The following is a 23,495-nucleotide window of genomic DNA, read 5'->3' as shown; positions in this document are numbered from 1 at the left end:
ATTTTTTGAAGGCTATGTAGTTTTCCATCATAAGGGTGTATATATCGCGTATTACTCATGCCCTGTTAGGGGTATGTGTCGCGTAATGGTTAGGGCTATCAAGACTACCTGGGTTCGTGGGGCACCTGGGTGGCTCTGTTGATTAAGCTTCTGACTCTTGATTTTGGCTCAGGTCATGATTGCACGGTTCGTGGGATCGAGCCCCACGTTGGGCTCTGCGCTGGCAGCACAGAGCCTGCTCGGGATTCTCTGTCTGCCTCTCCCCTGCCCATGCTCACTTTCTCTCAAAATGAATTTAAAAAATAAATAAATAAACTTTAAAAAAAAAAAAAAAAAGAAGACTACCTGAGTTTGTTATCCTGACTTACTTTGTAGCTGTGTGACCCTGAGCCAACGATTTAACTTCTCTGAACCTCATTTTCTCCTCCCTCAGATGGGGGTAAGAATGGTACCCATTACATTATTTTTTTTTTTTAATTTTTTTTTAACGTTTTATTTATTTTTGAGACAGGGAGAGACAGAGCATGAACGGGGGAGGGTCAGAGAGAGGGAGACACAGAATCTGAAACAGGCTCCGGGCTCTGAGCTGTCAGCACAGAGCCCGACGCGGGGCTCGAACTCACGGACCGCAAGATCGTGACCTGAGCCAAAGTCGGACGCTTAACCGACTGAGCCACCCAGGCGCCCCTCATTACATTAATTTTTGTGGCCACTGTGAGATAATATATGTACAATATTTAGCACGTTTATTAGCACATCATAGACACTCAGTAAATGAGTGATTTTTATGATATTAGCACATCATAGACACTCAGTAAATATTAAGTGTTCTGTTCATCATCATCACAAGTTATATAGTGGCAGATACTTTTGTACACAGACTTTTTCCCTTCAGAGCATTTCTTTTTTTAATTTTTATTTTTTCTTGTTTTTTAGAGAAAGAAAGTGCATACGTGCATGAATGGGGGGAAGGGCGGAGGGAGAGGGAGAGAGAGAATCTTAAGCAGGCTCCACATTTCAGCACAGAGCCTGATGCGGGGCTCGATCCTGTGACCCTAGGATCATGACCTGAGCTGAAATCGAGAGTCAACCCACTAAGCTTAACTCACTGAGCCACCCAGGTGCCTCCTCCCCACCTCCCTTTTTTAAAGTGTTTTGAAAATTTTTTTTTTTTTTTAAGATTTTATTTTTAAGTAATCTCTGCACCCAACCTCTAGCTTGAACTCACAGTCCCAAGATCTAGAGTCTGGTGTTCTACTGACTGAGCCAGCCAGGCACCCCCTTCTTAAGGCATGATTCCCAGAAGTGGAGTTACTGGGCCAAAGAGGAGAATATTTGTAAAGCTAAAGGAAATGCCTGATGGTTTTTAGTTTTCTTTTAAATTAAATATAACCGTTTAAGAGAGAGTTTCAGATTGGCTCAAAGGGCATATACACAAAACTTAAGTATAGCTTCACTACCAGAGTCTTGAGTCATGCCTGCTAGTGTTTTGGATTGCCGCACGGATCCTCAACCTCAGGCTCGAGGAGTAACACCCCTTAAATCTGTACCTCTGGATCTCTCTTACAAGTGCGCCTTCTAATTACCTCCCTGTTGAGCAATCGCTAGCTTCTGCCACTGAGCGCTGACTTTTAAAGCATTAGTGGTTTTGCGACCCTGAAGCACCAAGTGCTTAAGGGTAGACCAAAGGAGAGCTGAACACGTGTGTATGAGGCCCCAAGCTGGGAGCCAAATTTGCCTTCTAGAGGAGACAGAGTGCTGGCATTTCAGCTCTCTTCCTCTGTCAGCTCCCCTAACCTTGTGTAGGAGAAACCTGTAGGGGTGTTTCGTTGTCACAAACATTATTGTTTTGCTAATATCCCTGCAGTCCAAGCAAGCCCTGATGATTATGGGACTGAGCTGTTGAGACGATATCACGAAAACCTTTTGGAGATTTTCACAGACAACCAGACATTACTAAAAATGATCCCACACATGAAGGGTTTAGCCCCTGGAGAGAGAGAGGTAAGAGAAAAAGAAGGGGGGAGGGAGGGAGGGTGGGTAAAATGAGAGAAGGAAAAAAGATGAACATATATGCATACTTTAAAAATATATTTATATTACATAAATATACACACAGCCATATTGAGAAATGCTAAGGAGTCAGTAGAGGAGAAAGAAAACAAGATGATTTAATTTCTAGGGCACAGCAATAAGTTGGAAGTTGTAACTTCTGCAGTAATAAGAAAGGCATTCAGAAGGAAGTGTGAAGAACTTGGTCTTGTATAAAAGTCTCTCAGGTTGGGAGGTGAAGGATGTTGAAAAACCCCTCCCCAGAAATACGTCCACTGTAACCCAGGACCCCGACTTGCAGCTTTGCCACTTGTCTGGTGGCTAGAAAGTCCCTCACTGTATTTTTGTGCCACATTTTGAAGGTCATGGAGAAGCTTGTGAAACAGGACTCTGGCTCGGGTGGTTTCAGTTCTCTGATGTCAGCAGTTCTAGAAAAGCAGACTGTCTCTGCAACAGCCATTTGGCAACTGCTGCTGGTGGCTCAGGAGACGAAGACCTGCCCATTGAACCTGCTCATGGAGGAAATACGAAGGGAGCCTGGTGCCGATGCTTTCTTCCGGGCAGGTAGGCTACCTGATCTCTGTCCTAGCTTTGCCCCTGGTAGAGATGATCGTCAGCCTTGCCAGAAACTAGAAAGAGCTCTCTATGGTCATCCTCCACATCCCCACCATTGGAAGTAAGGACTGGAAATTTTGTTCAAGGACATGGGGGTTTGTGAACCTTTGAAAATATGCAGAAATCTAAGCCGATATTAATTATACTGTAATTGCAGTGATGTTTGCCATTTTCCCCACTCCCAGCCCCAGGAAGAAGATCAGTGAAGTGTATTCTCACTATGAAGAGTGGAGCTGAGAAGGAGTGAAGGAAAAATGGTGTTCATAGTTCCAGTCATGAGTTTGTAATCCTCCTTTCTTTCAGCGACCAACCCAGAAAGTGCGGCCTTAGAAGCCATGCTAAGGCATCGCAGACTGATTCTAGAGGCCATCCAACAAGGGACTGGACTCAAGTGCTTTACCGCAGAGGAGGAGCAGCTGGCAGAGGCTGTGAAGGAGGTGCGAGGGGGCGGGGGGGGGGGGGGGGGGGGAGGAATGACAAACATTTTTCCAGAGAATTCTACCAGGCCTGGGATGCTCTTGTTCCTAAGAGAGACACCAAATTCCGCAGAGTGCCTGTTGCCTGCTGAGCCAACCCTTCGCGGCACCTCTTTGTTTTTTTATTCTCCCAACTCTGTGTGGCAGGTGATGTCATCCACATTTTATAGGTAAGGGAACTCAGGCTCCAAAGGGTTCCGTGGCATGTCTGGGATGCTCTGGCTGGTCAGAGTCAAAGCCAGGATTTGAACCCAGGCTCATGTGACTCAAACCTAGCTGTATTTCATTTGTCTAAACTTAGGTAAACTCAAAGGGAACCATGAGACTATGCCTCAACACGTTCTAAGACGCAACTGCTTTCAAAGGGAGGAAAGTAAAATTGGTCTTATTACATACTCTGTTCTGGCGTCTAGGAAGAGCCAAGATAAACATAGAACAAAGCTTTTGCCCATATGGGGTAGCAAATAGCGCCAGCTCATTTTCTGTAAGGCTTCTCGGTGTGGCCTGCATCCCAGAAAAACCAGGTGGGGACTAGGGGGGGGGGGATTCATGGCTGTCCAGCCCAGGATCGTGTGCTTCTCCAGGGGGGAAGAATTCTAAAGGGACTGAAATTCAACTACAGGTTCACCTGTAGTGCTTTTTAATCCAAGTAGGCGTGGATGGTGTGCAGAAGGGCTGGTTTCTAGCTCTGTCCGCACAGGTGACAGCCCCACCTTGGCCTGACTCTCAGATGTGACGAAGGTGGTGCGTGTTTCTTTGGGGCTTCCGAGGAAAGATGTACCACTAGGCTCTCTCCAACTCGCCTCGTGCTTCAGGAATGGGGCTCCTGCAGTTGATGAGTTTGAGCCTCGCTAATGAGTCTCAGGCCTGCCTCCAGGGACATCAGGTTTATTTAGATAGGCTTGAAAAGAGCAGAAATGAAATGTCTTCCCAAACGAAAATTCCATTTGGCCATCTGTGGATGGTTTTAGCTTTATTTTCTCAGTGTACTGACTCTTTCTGCTAATAGCTGTAACATTCTGAAAGAGGATGGCTTTGAAATCATATTCTTGGCCTCTTTAAAGCCCCTATTTGAACCTTCTTTAAAAAGCTGAGTTTTTTCATGAAAGAAAATGTTTAAAAGGGTACATCTAAGTGTCTAAAAATGTGAGGCCACTGATCATGCAGAATCACTTCCAGACGTTGAGACAATTATGTATTATGAAAAATGATCTTGATCTTCAAGACAGAACCACCAGCTACCAAATCCTACAGCTTTCCAAGCTTTTAATATTAAGATCTAGAAAAGTTCTTTTGGAGACTCCTGGTTTCTGAGAAGATATTTCTCATAGAAAATGCTTAATGCTTCCTTGCCTGTGCCTTCTTTGTATTTGCACATTTGTCTTGACATCTGTCTCTTTTTTTTTTTTTTTTTTTAAATTTTGCCCATTTCCCTGTTCTTGGGGAAAAGAGGGTTCTCCACATTTATCACAAGAAATGTAAACTTGTCACAGAGAGAGCAGTGCCTTCCTGAAATCAGCTTTTTTCCCTTAAGTTGAAAACCATGGAGAAAACTGCCGATACTAACCACAAACCTTTGTCTCCTGCTATTCATTTAGATTCTGAGCATTTCCCCTGAGACAGCCAGCCCTGAAGCTTCCCTGAAAGCAGTGCTGAGCAGAGCCACGGAAAAATCTGTCGCGGCCGTTGAAATATGTTCCCTCCTGTGCAGTGTCCACAGATCTTTCCCAGGCCTGCAGCCTGTCATGCATGAGTTGGCATACACTGGTAAGGAACAGAGCGGGGTGGGGGTCCTGCCAGGCCCGCGGGTGGTTCCCCTGTTAGAGAGAAGAGGCAGTAGTTTGCACAAGAGTTCATCCATTGCTGCCTTACTCCTTCTGTATGCTCTCGGTACCCGGAGGAGTCCTAGGCTACGTGTGAAGTGATGCTCTTCACGTGTATCGGCGAGTCAGGATGACAAGGGTATCACTTTAGAGTCTGAGGAGGGTCTCAAGTAGTCTCCAGTGTATCCTAAGAAGAAAAGTTGGGAAGCAAAGTAGAAACGCAGGAGAATTTCCAGAGCCGTGTGATCTCTCTTACATGCAGGCTTCCTTACTCAGGAAGGTGGAGAGAAGGAAAGGTGGAAAGTGAGCAGTAAATTTCCCCGCGCAGCCAACGACAGAACAGATGAGAAGGTAGCCGAGCCAGCGGAGGAAGGCTGCCGGTCTGGGAAGCAGGGCAGTCAAGGAGAGACCGGCTCCTTGCCAGAGCCACAAGCGAAAAACACGTCTGCCTCCCCCGACCCTGCCAAGAAGAGCTTCGTCTGTAAGGCCTGTGACAAAAGCTTCCATTTCTACTGCCGTCTGAAGGTGCACATGAAGCGCTGCCGGGTGGCCAAGAGCAAACAGGTGCAGTGTAAGGAGTGCAGCGAGACCAAGGAGTCTAAGAAGGAGCTGGAAAAACATCAGCTGGAGGCCCACGGTGGAGGAGGAGAGCCCGATGCCCCGAAGAAGAAGAAGAAGAGGCTTCCAGTGACATGTGACCTTTGTGGGAGAGAATTTGCCCACGCCTCAGGTACTTTGAGGCGGGCGAGGTAACTTAAGAGGGTGATAACTCTGGACATCGCAGTGTGGATTCCAGGCCTTGTGTCTCGTATGCAGTGAGGGCCGTGGACTGGCCTGGGGAACGGAGCGGGTTCCTACAGACGCAGGGTCATGTGTTGAGAAGAGCGTGAGCTTTGGCGTCAGCTCTCTTAACTTCCCCACCTGTTAGGTAGGCGCCCTGATAGCACCCGTTTTTTTGAATTGTTGTCAAGATTTAAGATAATACAGTTACACACCTGACGTGCAGCGCCTACGACAGAGTTAGGACTTCGTGAACTGTGGCCGTTATTATTCAGAATAACAGCCAGCTATTTAACACTCGACTCTTAGGTTTCCATGCTGTTACTTGTTTCTCGATAATAAGTAAGTCACAGAAACCATGGGGTGTATAGCCAAAATTATTTACCCTTGTCCCAGATGTCGGGGAAACCTAATGAAACGTAAAGTGAGTTCTTGTTCCTCTGTGGCAGGCCCTATTTAAGAGAAAGAGGGGATGGGAAAGATAAACCCAGAACACTTTGTGCCTGAACCAAACAGGTGGGACCGAGGTGACCTCTGGAGTGCTGGGCGGCGGGTGGGTGAGCAGCATGGCTGTGTGAGGTCGGAGGGAGCGTGGCCTGCTGTCCTGTGGTTCGTGCTGGGCTTCCTCTCGGGGCCTGGTCTCAGACAGCGCTCTCGTGTCCTCCTGCTGGCTTCGTCACGCTGCTTACTGGTGTCCCTCTGGTCCCTAGGCATGCAGTACCACAAACTGACAGAGCACTTTGATGAGAAGCCTTTCTCCTGTGAAGAGTGTGGGGCAAAGTTTGCGGCCAATTCTACCCTGAAGAACCACCTTCGCCTTCACACTGGGGACCGCCCGTTCATGTGCAAGCACTGCCTCATGACCTTTACCCAGGCCTCTGCCCTGGCCTACCACACCAAGAAGAAGCACTCGGAAGGCAAGGCGTGGAGAATTTCTTCATTTTCCCCGCCGACTTTAACTGTATGAATTGCCTAAAAACCCGTGGATCTGGGCATGATAAAGATCTCAGGTAGCTTACAAACAGCGACCGTGCAGCCTGTGGGCACACGGATGACCAGGAGTACATAGGTGCACAGGTGTGCAAGACGCTCCGGTGAGAGTGTGTGAAGAGAGGCTGGCTCACCTGGGCTGGTGACTTCATAGTTGGAATCTACATGAAGCCAGGGGTTCCTTGGGCTTCGAGGTGGAATTCAGGCGTGAGAAGAACCTTGGTTTGGCACCTGCTGTGGCGCTCGCAGCGGCAGGGGCTGAGTGATGAAGCTGGACGTCCTGTGCTCACAGAGCTGACGGTCTAGGGTGTGTCTGGGAAAGAGACAGGTGCCGTTGGAACAGGGAGTAACACCGGGGAGATGGAGGAATGAGGGAGGGGTTTCTAGTCCAGTCGGAGGGGAGGCGTGTTGTCAGAGAAGGCTCCTCCGGAGATTCTCTGCATCGTTCGGCACATTTCTGTGGAAGTGACGGTCCCACCGTCCTCTCACCCGGACTGCGGGAATAGCCACCCAACTGGCGTCCTGGCTCTCCCCTTCTCCCTGGACTGTGTTCTCGGTCCACAGCCCTAGGGATCCTTTCAAAACTAAACCATATCCTCTCCCTTCTCTGCTGCGAAGGCTGTCCGCCTCGCTTGGTGGAAAATCTGAAGGCCTTACGATATAGCCTGCCAGGCTCCGTGTGACCAGGTCCCCTGGGCCCTCTCCCCTGCCCACACCCTGTTCTCTCCGCTATACCTGCCGTGGGCCCTGCATTCTTGTCCTTCCCGCTGCTCGGAATGCTTTTCATCCCTCCCCACCTCCTTCGGCTCTTTATTCACACTTCTTCCCGTGAGTCCTTTCCTGACTGCCCCATGTGAAATCGCAGCCCCCGCCCCCCCCCCCCCCCCCCCCCCCCCCCCCGTTCCCCTGCGTGGCTCGTCTCCACAGTACTTGTCACCAGCCATCTTCTCTGCTTCATTAGTTTACTGTGTTTCTAGTGAGTCTCCTCCTGTCAGAATGCCAGCTCCCTGAGGGTAGGGCTGTTAGTCTTTCCCCCCACCACTGCGTATTATTGGAACTTAGAATAGTACTTAGCAAGAGTGGATAGACACTCAGTAAACATTTACTGACTGAATGACTTTCCTGAGCACGACTCCAGGTAGCAGGGGCAGAGTCACTATACACAGCCTGCTCTCGTGGAGTTTACATTCCACTGGGTAAGAGAGACCGTGAACAAAGGTGTAATACACAGTCAGATGGTAGTACTTGCCCTGACGAGAAGTAAAGCAGGGTGAACGGCAGGAGGGCGGCAGGGCTGGGGTGGGGCGCCCTCTGTGTCGTCAGAGAAGGCCTCGATGAAATGAGGTTTGTGTGGAAACCCGAGTGAAGTGAGAGCCGGAACCGGTGACAGATCTAGAAAAGCCTCACAGGCGCAGAACCCCCTCTCCAAGTGGGGAGGAGCCTTGCCTGTTTGAGAGACCACAGGAAACTAGAAGGGGCCAAAGCAGCCTAAACGAGACAAGAGGGTGAGAGGTAAGGCTGGAGACGTTGCCAGAGGCCAGGTCTCGTAAGGGTCTTGTTTTGTTTTTTCTAAGTTGTTGTTTTTAAGTTTATTTGTTTATTCTGAGAGAGAGAGAGAGAGCACGTGTGTGCACACACACGAGTAGGGGAGGGGCAAGAGAGAGGGAAAATGGAGACCCCCCCCGGGCAGGCTCTGCACTGTCAACACAGAGCCTGATGTGGGGCTCGAACTCACGAACCGCAAGATCACGACCTGCGCTAAAACCAAGGGTCGGACGCTTAATCAACTGAGCCACCCAGGTGCCTGTAAGGGTCTTGTAAGTCAAGGTTGGGACCGGTTGTTATGCAGAAAGTGCTAGTTTCTATTGCTGCTGTAACAAATTACCACACACAGTGGCTTAAAACAATGCAGACGTAGTATCTTGCCATTTTAGAGGTAAGGGGGCCAAAAGAAGTTTTAACGAGCGTAGAGTCAAAATTTGGCAGGTGTGTTCCTTCTGGAGGCTCGGGGCAGAACTCGTTCCTTGTTTTCCCAGCTTCTAGAGGTTGTCTGCCTTCCCCAGCTCGTGGCCGTGGCGCTGCAACCTCTGTGTCCCTCATCCCGCCTCCTCCTCTGACCCTCCTTGCTCCCTCTTCCAAGGACCCTGGTGATTATGTTGGGCCTGCTGGTATAATCCAGGATAATCCTGTCATCTGAAGATCCTTAACTTAATCATATCTGCAAAGCCCCCTTTGTCACGTGAGGGGACACATCCCCAAGTTTCAGGGGCTAGGACGCGGACGTCCTTGAGGGCCACGATTCTACAGCAGGAAGCCATAGGACGGTTGTGAGCAGAAGATCCCTAGGATCTGACTTAGGGGTTTTGGAGTTAATTCTGGCGACTCCAGCCTGTCAGCTGTGATAGGGCAAGAGTGTGCCCGGGGAGGCGAGGTGGGCCAGTCATCTGGTGTGGAGGTGATGAGGCGCTCAGCTGGAGCTGTGCTGGGAGCGGTTGTAAGACGTTCACGTTTGAGAATGCGTCGTTGGCACAGAAGTACAGGACCCACGCTGGGCTGGGTGCCGATGTGAGGGGGGGTTCAGGGCGGCCTGGAGTTTCTGGCTTGAGCAGCTGAGTACTAGATGGTGCTGCCGTTCACTGTGGTGAGGAACCTGGAGTGCGTGGGGGTGGGGGGTGCCGGGGTTGCTGGGGTTGCTGGGGACAGGGAATTGGGAGCTGTGTCTGCAGTATCGGTTAGACCTCCAGGCGGAGAAGGAGGGTGATGGGCGGTTGGATGTGCAGGTCCGCAGTTCTGGGGAAAGATGGGAGCCGGAGACAAAAATGTGGCCGTCGTCAAGGTACAGATGGCATCTGAGCTCCGGGATGAGGTTCTCTACGAAGTGTGAATAAGGAAGGCCGAGGGCTGAGTCCTGGGCTTCTTAATAATTCCACTCTTGATTGAAGAAACCCTTTTTTCCCTAACGAATCTTATTTCAAAGCCCAACATGTGAACGATGAACATGGCATTGATTGCTCTCGTTGAAGCAGTCCCTAGGGTTTGGGGGACCTGGACCCTTGCCTCACTGATTTCTCCACTCCTCTGTTGGCCCATAATGGACATTGGAGGCACAGCTGGTCGAGTGGCTTACAGATGCCGGCGTCCGAGCCTTGCTCTGTACCTGTATTTTCTAACAGTCTTTGGCAGTCTGGTCATTGTATTCTCATAATGTGCATGAGGAAATAGAGAAGCCAAATGATTTATAATAACTTTATAGCAAGTCAGCGGGAGAAGGCTTCCATTCTCTGAGTCCCCGTCTGTCACCTTTATGTGAAGTCGCAGTTCTGCACTGTGGCTGTGGCAAGGGATCCAGACCCTGGGCATGAGGATGTATCTGGGCATGAGAATGTATCTGGGCGTGAGAATGTACCTGGGCACGAGAATTTCTGGGCATGAGGACGTATCTGTTTCCTGGGAGTGGAATGAGCTCTTCCGTACTTGGGGTGGCCTGGTTAGCAGATGGGTAGTCTGTGTGATGAGAACTCTGTCCTCATTCCTCAGGGGAGAGAGACCACACTGTGCCATCAGCTGTGTGTGTGCCGCCGTCTGATAGAGGGGCTCAGACCTCTCACCCGGTGTGTTGCAGGTTGCTTGTGGTTTAATGTCCTCTCCCAGATCATATTCCCCACCACGTGCCTTGCAATGTGATCCTGTTTTAGGAATGCCGTGAATGTTTGGTGCTGTTTCTAATGGGTAAACTCATGTATGTTTCCAGGGAAAATGTATGCCTGCCAGTATTGTGATGCTGTGTTCGCCCAGTCCATTGAGCTGTCCCGCCACGTGAGGACCCACACCGGGGACAAGCCATATGTCTGCAGGGACTGTGGCAAGGGCTTCCGGCAAGCCAATGGCCTGTCCATCCACCTGCACACCTTTCACAGTACGTACCGAGATTGTGGAGTGGATGTCAGGCACTGGCTCTGAGAGGGCTCGTAGCAATCATGACAGAAAGTGACACTCCACCAGAGCCAGCCCCGTTTGCTGCCTCCTCCTCCCCTATTCTCCTGCAAAACCGAGTCCCTTGTTCCTATTCCAAGAAAAATCCCGTTTTAACGTGTCATCGTGTAACGTCCAGGCTGTTTCCTTGTCTCCTTTTTAGCCCACCTGGTACTGCTTGGCTGACAAAGGCAAATTATGCTTGAAGGAGATCCTTGATAACAGGCTGCAGAGCACCGGAATATTCCCATTAGTCCACCGAGCTTCTCTTTCCACGCCCCCTCCCGCCCCCACTCATCTCATAGCCCTACCCGCCTTCCCCATAGGAGCGGCCGGACGCTGTCTGAGCTCATGCACACCGTTGTACGTGGTCCCTGCTCACGCCGCCCTGAAAGCCTTCTGCCCCACGTTCTCTCTCCAGGGCTCCCCTGGCCACTTGGTCAGTGGGGTCTGCCCCCATTTTTGTCCCCTTCTACCGGCACTGATACAGAGACGTGCCACTGTTCGACACACACATAGGAGGGTACGGAAAACTCCGTCCTCATTCCAGCCTCGGGAGACGGCCAGTGTGGTGTCTGGCTGGCCACATTGCGTCTTCTCCAGCAGCAGGCGTGTGATCGACACCGTGTCCCCGGGAGTTAGGAGGAGCTGGGCTCTGAAATCACACGGGCCTGGACTTGAATCTTGACCCTGCCGTTTTCTTCCTTGAGACCTTAAGCAGATTTCTTTACCTTTCTAAGCCTCCCGTACCCCTTCTGTACATGAGAGAAAGGGATGCCGCCACCTTGGGTCGCTGTGAGAGTTAGTGAGGTATCCCGTGTAAAGCGTGACACAGAAATGCTCACTAAATGCCAGATGTTATTACTGGTGATGGAAGCAGCCCTCCCAGATGCCATTTGTCACCGTCAAAGCCGGTCTCTCTAGCACGTCATGCACCCTGCATACCCTTCTCCCTTCTCCCCTCCCCACCTCTGTTTCCCTTCTCCCCTCTCCTCTCCCCTCCCTGCCTCTGTTTCCCACGCACCAGTTTCTAGCAAACACAGGGCCTCACAAACATGTACTTAATGTCAACCCATGCAAATCTGTTATCTGCCAGCTGGCAAAGGACATTGTTGGGGCTCCTCTGTGCCCAGCCCGGGGCTGGACACTGTGGACGATGCAGGAGGTATACACAGGGCTGCCCCCTTCCCCCAAGGTGTTCCTGGGTCCCCACGTCCAGCTCGTGAGGCTCCCAGATGAGTGAGATCTGGCTTGGATCTAGTGCCATCATTTTATGTCCTTTCAGCCTTTTTGAATGCCATGCTCCTCTGGTCTCCTTTTCCTGGTAGCATTACCGGGGAGAGGGGTGAGGGCGGGACCGGTCAATTGTCAGGACGCAGAGGACCCCAAAGACTTCCGGGTCTTAGGAAGCGTCCCCGGTGGCAGGCCAGCATCCAGGCCCCTCTCCTGAACTGTTCCTTACCTGTGTCGCAGGCCCGCATCATGGCTTGCGGAGAACCGCTTCAGAGCGCCCTGACAGCAGCGTAAACTGAGATTTCAAGAGCTCATGTCCACAGGGCAACTAGTTGATGACACCGAGTGCTGCTGCGCGTCCAGATTCTTGAATTAATCTGACTCGGTGCACGTGTAGGATTGGCTCGTGGGCAAAGGATGAAAACATTCTGCTTTCCGTTGCTTTCAGAAAAAATAAACTGAAGTTTCCTGCCAAAGCGACAGCACACGTTTCCTGCATCGGTGCTAGTTCTTGTTTGTGAGGCCTCGCTGCAGAGTTGGCATGTCCAGTTAAGCAGGTGGCTCGGAGCAGGGCCACGGGAATGAGAGCTGGGACTGTCACCCAGTTCAGCCATTCCCACTGGTGTCACTGCGCAGGCAGTCTGTAAGCCTTGCTTTTCCTAATCTCTAAAATAGGATGATAATAGATCCCACTCGTAGGATTATTGGAAGGATAAAGGGAGTTAATATGTGTAAGGCACTTAAAACATGCCTGTCGCATGGCACTCATTAAACATTGAAAATGTTTTCTTTCTTGAGTCTAAGGCGAGGAGCGAGGAAGCCTTCTTCCTGTCAGTCATGTGCTGACAATAAAGGAGATAGCACGCTCCGGGGAGTTTGTTGGAAATCTCTGTAGAAAACGAGAAAACTCAGAAATGCCCACCGCGAGCAGGGAAAGAGCAAGGGCACTGCTCCGTGCAAAGTACTTAAGCGGAATTTAACTTGTAGGGTGTAACGTGAGGAATCGGGATGAACCGCTTGATGCCGCGGAGGTGGTTAGTACAGAGGCCTCGGGGGAGTCCCTCCTCCCGGGACGAAGGTAGGGGGCAGTCAGGTGACCACCGCACTCGCAGCTGGTCCTCAGAGTCTGCGGCCGTGCCTGACGTCCGAACGGAGTCCGGCACCTGGAGCTGCACACGGCCCGCGTCTCACTGACTGCTGCCTGTCGTTTCTTTTCCCCTCCGTCTCTTCTCACGATGCCCCGTGGCACCAGACATAGAAGATCCCTACGACTGCAAGAAATGCCGGATGAGCTTCCCCACCCTGCAGGACCATCGCAAGCACATCCACGAGGTCCACTCCAAGGAGTACCACCCCTGCCCCACGTGCGGGAAGATCTTCAGCGCCCCTTCCATGCTGGAGCGGCACATGGTGACCCACGTCGGGGGGAAGCCCTTCAGCTGCGGGATCTGCAACAAGGCCTACCAGGTGACCTCAGGCTCTGCCAGGAGCGCCTCCCCCTGTCCCCAGGCTGCCCTCCCTCCGATCTGCCGGGAGCCCTGGAGACGCTGATGTGGCCGCTTCCCGTGAAGGATGCAGCTTGTAATTACTCAGACTCTCGAGGGTGATCTGGTCAGAGTAATGCTGTTGGGAGCTTTAATTGCCGAGAATTCCTACACCTCTTCTCTCAGGTCTCAGCCTTGTCACGAACTGAATGCTGCTTTTTCCCTGCGGACGTTCACACTCTGTGGAACCCATTGACCCTGTGTGTCAAGGGATGTGAGAGTGACGATGGCTGCGTAACACTGCCTGGAACTCCCTTATCTAGCACAATTACTGGGTGGTGGTTGTTGTGTAACTCCCAGGGAAGGGGGTCTGCTTTTTCACCTTCGAATTTGGTATATGATTAAGGGGAAACCCCATATGGAACTAAAAAGAAACCACATACGAGAAACTCAACTCTAAAACTACAGAGAAAACGGTGGTTCTTGTGACAGCTGTAAGATTTGGGTATACGGAGAGAAGCACAGCTCAACAGAAATGGAGCACTAACTTTGTGCCGATCTGGTGCCGTGACGTCAGGGTTACAGAGCTGAGTAAGGCCTGGGCTTGGCCTCTAGGAAAGCGGAACTGTAGGCACGGTGTCTCGGGGCTCTTCTGGAGCCCGGAAAGGAGTAGCAGTTGCTCGTGGAGCAGGGACAACAAATGCTCCCGCTCCAGGAGGGTCTCTGCTGCTTCCCTGGGCCTCTGGGAGGCAGTGAGATACAGCCCACACACTCCAGGTGGAAGGCCAGGGTTTGAATTCTGGCCCTGCTCTATACTAAATCATATGACGTTGGGCAAATCATTTAGCCCCTCTGTGCCTCAGCTTCCACCTCGCTAGAAAGGTTCTGGCCTCTCTCTCATAGGCTTGTTGTGAGGGGTGAGAGTTTCTGAAGGGCCAGGCTGAGCCCTGCCCCATAGTAGCCTCTTGGCAAATACACAGGTGCCTTGTTCCCCGGCCTTTCCTCTCGCATGGGCTCTCAGTGTGACAGGTAAGAGTGTGGGTCTAGACCCATAAGCTCATTTGTCTCACGAGGGCCTGGTGAACTCTCCAGCTTGTTGGAACGTTCCAAGACTTAACGTTTGCCGTATTCCTTGCAGCAATTGTCTGGTTTGTGGTACCACAACCGGACCCACCACCCTGATGTGTTTGCCGCTCAGAATCATCGATCTTCCAAATTTTCGTCGCTCCAGTGCGGCTCCTGTGACAAGACCTTTTCCAACACCGTTGAACACAAGAAGCACATCAAAGCAGAGCATGCAGGTGAAGTTCGGGTGCCTGTAGACGGGGTGGGAGCTGACGGGCGGAGTGGCTAGATGACAGCATCCTGAGCTCTGTCCACAACCCCAGCTTCCGGGGCTGTGGTGTGGTGTGGTGTGGCAACTGCCTTCGTTCTGTCCCAGCACACCACCGCACTGGCCCGTCGGTAACGGTAAGCAGCAGCTTGAGTGGCTGTGGTTTTCAAACCCAGAGGCGTGGAGCACCGTAAGCTCCTATGGGCCCCTGAGCGACAGTGGCTCATCATGGTACCCGGGAAGTGGTGGACGGGCTTGGGTGGACTTCTGACTCCGGCACCGATCGGCTGCATGACCTCGGCCGGTGACCGCTCTCTTCTGAGCCAGATTCCTTCTCTTCAGAAAGTTCTTAATACCTACCGCGCGGGTCAGTCTGCGGGGTAATCACTGCGGGCTTGAAGCATCTCCTGTGTGTGAGGCGCACGCTGAGCTCTGGTGGGTGCCTTCTCCTTCCCCTCTCACGGCAGCCCTACTTTCCTCCGGGCGGCCCGTTCTGATCTGGTGCTCTTTACACTAGACCGCACTGACAGGTTGTAGGCACGAGGTTCCCCGGGGAGACGCCGGCTAAGTGTTCGCCGTCGCTGCCACCCCCAGCCCTGTGCCTCTCCGGCCCGAGAGGGCCGTCCTCTTGTTTGTTCCCAGCACCTGTTTCCTTGTGTGCCCCGCAGATACGAAGTTCCACGAGTGTGACCAGTGCAAGGAGCTCTTCCCCACACCGGCTTTGCTGCAGGTTCATATCAAGTGCCAGCATTCAGGTCAGTGCCCCTTCCACGATGTTCCTGGGCCCCGCCGCCCCGGGGATGCTCTTCTCCACCGTCCGCGGCTGTGCGGTGTGTGGTCCAGGACCCTTAATCAACGTGTGCCTCAGTTTCCTCATCTATCAAACGGGGACAATCGTAGTGCCTCCTTCCTCACGGCGTAACTGCAAACTGAATGTGTTCGTACCCAGGGAACGCGGGAGGCGCGACCCCGGTGGGCATCCCTCAGGCGCCACTGTGGTTATCGTAGTCAGGGCCGTGTCTCATCAGACCTGAAATGCTAGTTTTTAATGAGCCGTTAAGAAAGAAACACTGCTGCCAATTAAACTATACTTAGTTGTCACTTAGAATTTGCAGGCCATTCTCAGTGCCGTTTGGGACTTAATGTGACGGAGGCTGTACGCACTCCTGTGTGTGCACGTCGGGAGGAAGGTAGACAGAAATTACCGTGAGCAGCCGCTTCTCAGAGTAGCTCTCAGTTTGACCGCCAGGGCATGTGTCGTCGTGCGTGATGTCTACTCCGCATCAGCAGCACTGGGGACGGACACACGCAGGCCGTCGGTGTTGGTCCCCTGAGCGTTAGGGAAAACTAGCCCCTTTGTCCTGCTCTGGGGATGTAGCTGAGCGTCCACCGCTTACCGCGTCCCTCCTCAGCCATTTGGTTCCTGTGAGCTAGCAACGTGCGCTGCTCCCGTCTCGGGGGTTTCCTTCGAAGCCCTGGACGCACACTCCGCAGGGCTTGGTGCCGCCACCTTAGACGTCCGTCCCTGTGCAGCCGTTGGTAATTGTACGTCACCCGCCGCCTGGCCCGCAGCAGTCGTGAGATGCCGTTGGCTCCGTGTCAGGGATGTTAAAACGTGCCTCTGGGACCTGATGAAGTGTAGTATCGTCCGCACCCTTACCTGCAGTTGAGTGAAGAATGGGCTTCAGCAGAGGCACTTGGAGCCTGAATCTGGTGCTGTGCTGCAGAGCCCCTCACCTGCATGGGGCCCGTTCCTGTATCTTTCACGTTGCGTTCCTTTTCCTAAAGAGGATCCCCCAAAGCTACAAGGTTCAGGCCCCTCAGAACCTATATCTGCGTCTGCACCTTGATCCCGGCCGCGCGGCCTCTCCCCTGTGCCTGCTCTTCCTTCTCTCAGTCGTTCCACCCACAGCCCGTCCTTTGTGTCCCCCTCTTCCAGGGTCGCAGCCGTTCAGGTGCTTGTACTGTGCGGCTACTTTCCGCTTCCCGGGAGCACTGCAACACCACGTGACCACGGAGCACTTCAAGCAGTCAGAGAGCACCTTCCCCTGTGAGCTCTGCGGGGAGCTCTTCACCTCGCAGGCCCAGCTTGATGGCCACTTGGAATCTGAACACCCAAAGGTGACGGGCTCTGAGACTCAAGCAGCAGCCTCACAGGTGGGGCAGGTGATGCTGGGGCCTTCGGATATGAGGGTGCTAACACGAGGTTCCTAAGGCTTCTCTAGAGGCAGCTCTGTCATGCCACCCGGCCTTTCTCTCCGGCTCCCAGAGGGTCCCATGAGTAATTATACTCACGACCAAGAGGGCCTTGTAGAAGAGTCTCTCTGGACCTCTTAACCAAACAAGACAGAAAATTCTAGTCTCCTGGCGAACACATGCAGATGGCCCCTGGGTAGAGGGATCCTGGAATGAGAATTTCCACAAGCACAACAAGCTTGGTTTCTCCTCATTCACACACTCCCCATCTTCTGCAAAACACCCTGGGGTACGGCAGGAGCTGCGGGAGGCCTCAGAGAAGAGGGGGTGAGCTCTCTGTCGGGACCCCTGCCGTTGAAGCCTGAGACCAACCACCTTCAGGGCCAGAGACACCTTCGAAACACATTGGGTGTGTCAGGGCCATTCACCTTTCCCAGGGGGAAGCTCGCCTCTTCTGATGTTTCAAAACTAAGCTTGCTCCAGCCCCTGTCTGTGTCCCTGGTCCTCTTCCTGCTCTTCCTGTCTTCTCCAGCGAGGGTGGGTAGAGGAGGAAAAGAAACCCAGTTCTGTCGATCGTCTGTGGGTGGACTGGAACGGAAGCATTAACTGCTTGAACGGTCCTGCTGTCCAGCCCCACAGATGAGTCCTTTGTGAGCCGTGTTCTTACGGGCCTCTGTGCGAGCAGAGACCAAGGCAGGTGGGCAGGCTCCAGGGAAGTCCCTGCTGCTGTATCACCCACGATGGCTCTGCTTTGCTCTTTTTTATATACTAGGATTTTATATACTAGGATTTTATATACTAGGATTCTTGGTAAGTTATGATGTCTTATGAGGAGGGGGAAGAAAAAGGTTTCTGTTGCTGAAGAATAAGGAGAAACAGTTTGAAAACTGCTATCCTGGGTGATTTTTTATTAGACCTCAGAATTAGTCCCCTCATCCCCACAGCACAGACAGGTGACTGAGCTTGGCCTCCCCTGCTCTGCCCCCTCAGGTCTAGCGCTCTGCTCCTCACTCCGGGCTGATTCTCAAGAGCCAGGGCAGCTGTGCCCACTATGGGCTCTCTGGTTTCAGAGTATCAGGGGGCACCAAGCTGTCCCGAGCTCCACAGGCCACGAGCATCAGCGTGGAGGTCCGGGCAGGAAATGGGTGTTTCGCCACAGACTGGCTCTCCCTGGGATGGGAAGGCCGTCTGGAACAGGTGACCCGGATTTGGAAGAAGTCCGTGTGGCCTTAGAGGGGGGCTGCCAGCCTGGGGAGGCAAACGAGGGAGCTGACAGAAGTCACATTTCCTCCACTCGTCCCCGCTCCCAAGTTCTGTAGCCACACAGCCTCCAAGGAAGGCTCTTTGCCTGACTGAGGGCCAGAGACACCGCCTTGGGCAAGCCAAGGCTTCCGATAAGTCTTTCCGTTTCCGTGGTCAAGCCTGAGACCGGCCACCTTCAGTAGCATTCCTTTCAGTGGCGCTCCCCTCCGCAGCGTGATCCTCGAGACAGGAAAACCCAGTGTAAGAAACTGAGCCCGTGTTCACCGGTGGGTAATCACAGAGTCCGGGCACCCTGAGATGCGTACTGAGCTAAATTATAGCAATTTAGCACATGGAGTTATTTAAATTGTTTGCCTGCCTTCTCTTTTGCATCGCTGCTGTGTTAGACTTGCCTCTTCCCATTAGGCACATGTAATTGCTCTCCTCAGGTGAAAACATAAATATCATCATTACAGCATGAGATGAAAACCACGTAAATTCTGGGGAGCCCACTGTGGACACTGCCCAGAGCGGTCTCGCGGTCTTTCCCTTTCAGGTGATCCAAACCCCAGAGCCGGCGGCCCCGACAGAGCAGGTGATCACCTTGGAGGAGACCCAGCTTGCTGGATCACAGGTGTTTGTGACCTTGCCGGATTCACAGACGTCTCAGACCAGCTCTGAGCTTGTGGCGGTGACCGTGGAGGATTTGCTAGATGGTACCGTGACCCTCATCTGTGGCGAGGCCAAGTGAGTGGCTGCCCATCCAGGGGAGGGCCCTGCGTTTGCCGCAGAGAGAACGCTCCGCAGCTTTGCCCTTTGCCCTCCGCCCCCGGCTGGCCCGAGTAGTGGGCATCTTAGCCTCCACCAACCGGAACACTCTCACTTCGGTCTCATAGAACCAACAGTGCTGGAGTCGTCGGCACCGACACCGCTGCCCTTCAGAGGGGACGGGCCTACTGCAGTGGCCTCTGTGATGAGCAGTGGGATGGGAGCTGGTGGCCAGGGCACCAGAGAGGGGCTGTGTGCCGGCAGCCTTCCCTGCAGAATGGCAGGTGCCTGTGGGACGGCGGTCACATATCGGGGGCAGCCTTCCCTGTGCAGAATGGCAGGGGTGTGGGGGACAGTGGCCCACAGATCGGGGCTGCCGGTGCCTTCTGGCCGTCTAAAAATGAGAGCAAAGCACAACGGACCATCCAGAGACCCCCAGGCTGGTGCACACTGGCCTCTTCCTCACCCTGTCATCCTCCCGTCTGCTCGGGAGGCCCAGCCCACTCCCGGTGGATGGGGAGCGGCGTGTTAACGCGGGAAGGCCTCGCTTCCATGCCGAGTCCCACCTCGTCAGGACCGTCAGCCCTTCCCCAAACGAGGCCTTGCCGTGTTTCTGCGGGAAGCAGTCAGTGTGGGGCCGTCCCGCTGCAAAGACAGTCCCTGCCTTTCCAGGATATTTTCCGTGGTGTTCTGTACCTGAAGGCTGGTTCCCGCAGCCTTCCCACATTCCCCTCACCCCTATTTCCAGTCAGAGCGGGAAATGTCCACGTGGCCCGCAACCCTCGCTCCCTCACTCTGGAGCTGGCGTTACGGCCAATGAACCAGTGCCGGGCCGGGTGCGGTGGTGCCCGTGGTTGCCCCTGGCTCTTCCTCCGGCCCCGCTCCCCCTGCCTTGCGAGGGGCCTGTCGTCCGACTCTCCAGGCCGCCGCTGTTACCGCAGGGTCGTGAGCCTTTGGAGTCTGAATTTCACCAAGTTTTTTATGTGCGGTTCCTAAAATATAATCTGATAATTAATGGTTTGTGGAATCCGTTATGAAGTGCAATTAGATGGATGTAGGTTCCCGCCGTTTGGAGGGAACGGCTAGCATTTGTCTTCTTTCCTCGATGCCAGGAGGTCGCAGTCTGCTAGTGCAGTGTTTACACAGCAGCCAGGGCTCCCTGCCACGGCGAGGGGCTTGACCCCCCGCGGAGGTAGTGCCCAGTTGCGTCGGCCCCCCGCGAGCCCACGCCTCCTTGCCGAGCACATCTCGCGTGACCCCGTCCGAGCAGGGGCAGGGGGTCGATTTGGGACCCGGTAAGGACTTCACCGCCTCCGCGCCCCGCTGGAAGGGCGGAAGGCGGGGCCTTGCCGCTGACCGGCGCGTTCGCTGCGGCCATCTGGCCGTGCGCGCGGGCGGTGAGGTCCAGCGCAGGCCTGTGCACACCAGGCAGCTAACTGCTCCTGCCTCCACTCGTGTCCTCGTTTCGATATGCAAGTCACTTGAGCTTGTCGGCTCAGGGATCTTCCCATTGTGGAGTAAATGAAGTTTTCAAAGGCAAGTCCTCAAAAGCCAAAACCTGACCAGAAGATGGTGCTCAAACCCTTAAGACGTGGCCTCCGCGTGAAGCCCTCACCGCTCCTGCCACGGCCGTCTCTTCTGAAGGTTTTTCGGTCCCGTGGGCCGTCAGACCGGGAGAGCTCTCGATCTGCAACTGGCAGAGTGGCACCGAATCGCCCCTTGGGACCAGACGAAACCCTCCGGAAGAGAATGGAGTGGCCCGTGCTTACAGCGCCACGGGGGCCAGCCCGGCGGATAAGAGTGCCGCTCCTCACGAGCCTCGGCGGCGGCTGGGGATTGCAGCGCCGTCAGAATCCCTTCTAGTCGAAAAACAAATGGAAACTTAATTGCTAAGGGCTCGTAGGGAAAAGTGATTTTTCTTTTTAAAAAAGTCTCCTGGTGAAGGAAAGCTGAAGTTTTTAAACCAAGTTCCGGATCTTTTCAAGTACCGAGAAATCCTTTCTCAGGTCTCCGGTGGAGCCCCACATTGTGGCACGGCACACATTTCCTCCAGAATCGCCAGACCCGCAGCTCACTGTGCTGGGAGCAAACAGAGGGGTCGGACGTGTGCTAGGTGCGCGCCTGCCCCGTGGCCCGTTCGGCAGGAGGCACGGACCCTGTGCCGCTTCTAGTCGACAGCGAGGAAAGGTGCGTCCTGAGTTTAGTCATTGCTCCGAGTGGACCTCTGCAGGGCGCTGCGTGGCGGTGATTTTACAGTGTCCCTCCCCAAAGATGCCTAAGTGTGGATTTTAATTGTAGGAAGACTTTTTCTAGCTCTGCTGTTTTGGTTCTTTCCTCCCACTGCTGCCCGAGAGACCTTCTGAATGTCTGCCACAGAGGACATTGTCATTGTGCTCTCCTCGGTCCCCGTCACTTGCTTTCTTATGGCAGAGGTGTCTGTCTGCCTCGTTGCCAGGGCTGCGCCCCGCTGGCCTCCAGGCTGAACCCTGGCGCGTTTGCGGTGGAGTGGAGGAGCCTGTGGGCTTCCCGGCTGCGTTCAGTGGGACCGCGGACTTTCTCTGCTCCCAGAGCTCGTGGAGCAGCCGGTGAGGAGTGGAAAGGCAGTCAGATTCCAAGCTGGAGTCTGCTTCTGTGGGAATAATGGGGATCATTTATGGAACGGGATTTGCCATCCCAGGTAAGTGAGACGACAGATAGGAGATTCAAGAGCAAGGGTTGCCCGAGGAAGATGGGACTGTCCCAAGTACCTGAGCAGCACCTGGGGCCGGCAGGGCAGCAGAGGGGCTGAGGCAAAAAGCCTGTCTCTTCTGTCTCAGAAGCTTTATGTTTAGAAGCCTTTGAGCCCAGCGAGTGCCAGGGTCTTGTCTGTGCTGTGAATCCTGGGTTCCGTGATGAATCCTGGTGATCCATCCAGGGCTTCTGTGCGGAAACACTGACCCTCCTCTCCCACCAACCACGGGTGTTGGCCACATGCCCCAGGGAAGAGCTCTGATGGTCAGGTGCTGAGGGACAAAATGAGGTCCAGTCCGACAGGGCGAATGGGTTGGGGGGGTGGGGGGTGGGGGAGGTGGCCTACTCTGCTCATGGTTTTCAATAAATCAGGTGTACTCTCAGAATCGAGAAAGATGAGATGGGCCCTAAGAGTTTCTCACTGCAGGTGATGTCGAGGTCTCCACAGGCTGATGACATATTAATGAGATGGGAGGGCTGTGCCTTTAAATCTCAATGTGCCTGAGATCTATGAATTGCCTAAGGGATGGAAGAAACTGGTAACCTCGCATAGAACGGTTGTAGGGGACAAGCAGCATTTCTATTAAATCGGGACTGGAAAGCTGGACAGTGACAGAGAAATTGCTGGGATGTTTTAATTATTCCTCCCAAACAAAGAACAGCAGCCTCAGCCCTGCTCCGCTTGGTCCAGTGTATCCCAGGGTCCCTTGAGTTGTAGGGAAGAAATGGGATTAACAGTAAGATTTGTGGGTCGAAGAGGGTATCGGAAGCAAGTTGATGATGATTGTTTTGTTGTCATGGAAAACCTTGGGGCTGGTAGGACTTGGGCCAAAGGCTCAAAGCACAGCCAGAACTCAGAAACTTCCTGTGCATACAGCTGTGCCTCTAAGGACGAGGGAAGCCGCCTGTGTTCTGGGGATCATGTTGAGAAAAATTATTTCCTGGGCTAATTCACACTGCGTCCCAACCGTGGAAATGTTCGTCGTTTCTCTTCCCAAGGCCAGCCACACCTCCCACCACGGTCAGGACAACTAGCCAGCACCTGGTGCTGTGTAAATTAGATTACAAACCGTTATTTTCATTTAACTTGCACTATTCTGTATAAATAAAGTACGTACTTTGAAAATCTTGTGCTGCCTGAGTTTCAAATGGACTGTGATGTTACAGACCTGTTTCCTCTTTGGTTCTGGCCAGCTGTCAGATGGGCACCGGCCTGATAGGCCTGGTGTCCTCGGGGCTCTTGTGCCTTCAGGCCACACGAGCACAGCCTGGCCTGCGGTGGGGGGGGGGGGGGGGGGGGCGGACGGATGCTGTCCTGTCACGTGGAGGCTCTTTCCGAAGCCCTCTTCCCAGGGAGCAAGTGTGCCACAGTGTTTCAGAGATGGGCGTAGGTGCGCCACCTGGGTATGTCCGAGCTGTGCCACTTTCTGACTGTGTGACCTTGGGGGAGACACCCTCTCAGCCCCCCCCCCCCACTCCCATCTATAATGGGGGATATTGCCGTACAGAACTGTAGGGAGGTTCCAGGTCTGACTTTAATGGGCTTAGCGTTGAGACTGTAATTGTTCGCGAAGTCTTTCACGTGGAGGTCAGCCGGTCCCTGCGATGGCTGGCACTGAGGCGGGTGTCCATTCCTGCACCTTCATGTTTCTCTTCTCCCTCCCTCCCCCCGCCTCTCTCTCTCTCTCTCTCTCTCTCTCTCTCTCTGAACCCTCGGGGAACCTTATAACACCCACCACTTTTCATTTATCTCTTGAATCTCAACTGCCCCAAAGCACAAAGTGCTGAGCGGATGAGTATA

General features: G+C 53.3%; 1 protein-coding gene across 3 annotated transcripts in view; it reads left to right on the top strand.

Moving 5' to 3' along the window:
• The window catches only part of ZBTB40 (zinc finger and BTB domain containing 40), an 80,355-nt gene extending 57,509 nt beyond the window's left edge, over positions 1–22,846 (top strand). The window contains exons 7-19 of one of the 3 annotated variants that reach the window (XM_049617858.1): positions 1,868–2,004; positions 2,415–2,616; positions 2,971–3,104; positions 4,742–4,910; positions 5,229–5,696; positions 6,457–6,663; positions 10,488–10,652; positions 13,194–13,408; positions 14,564–14,726; positions 15,427–15,513; positions 16,698–16,879; positions 18,753–18,943; positions 21,533–22,846. In XM_049617858.1, the coding sequence (XP_049473815.1) occupies positions 1,868–2,004; positions 2,415–2,616; positions 2,971–3,104; positions 4,742–4,910; positions 5,229–5,696; positions 6,457–6,663; positions 10,488–10,652; positions 13,194–13,408; positions 14,564–14,726; positions 15,427–15,513; positions 16,698–16,879; positions 18,753–18,943; positions 21,533–21,605 (2,393 nt within the window). In that variant the 3' untranslated portion in view covers positions 21,606–22,846. Of the gene's footprint in view, positions 1–1,867; positions 2,005–2,414; positions 2,617–2,970; positions 3,105–4,741; positions 4,911–5,228; positions 5,697–6,456; positions 6,664–10,487; positions 10,653–13,193; positions 13,409–14,563; positions 14,727–15,426; positions 15,514–16,697; positions 16,916–18,752; positions 19,980–21,532 lie in introns of those variants that run through there. The other 2 variants (XM_049617857.1, XM_049617859.1) reach the window with 2 other exon arrangements.
• The last annotated feature ends 649 nt before the right edge of the window (positions 22,847–23,495 follow it).

This window comes from Panthera uncia, assembly GCF_023721935.1.
Source record: "Panthera uncia isolate 11264 chromosome C1 unlocalized genomic scaffold, Puncia_PCG_1.0 HiC_scaffold_4, whole genome shotgun sequence".
Classification (NCBI taxonomy): domain Eukaryota; kingdom Metazoa; phylum Chordata; class Mammalia; order Carnivora; family Felidae; genus Panthera; species Panthera uncia.
The sequence above is the reverse complement of the archived record's forward strand: the minus strand, read 5'-3'. Positions and strand labels throughout refer to the sequence as shown.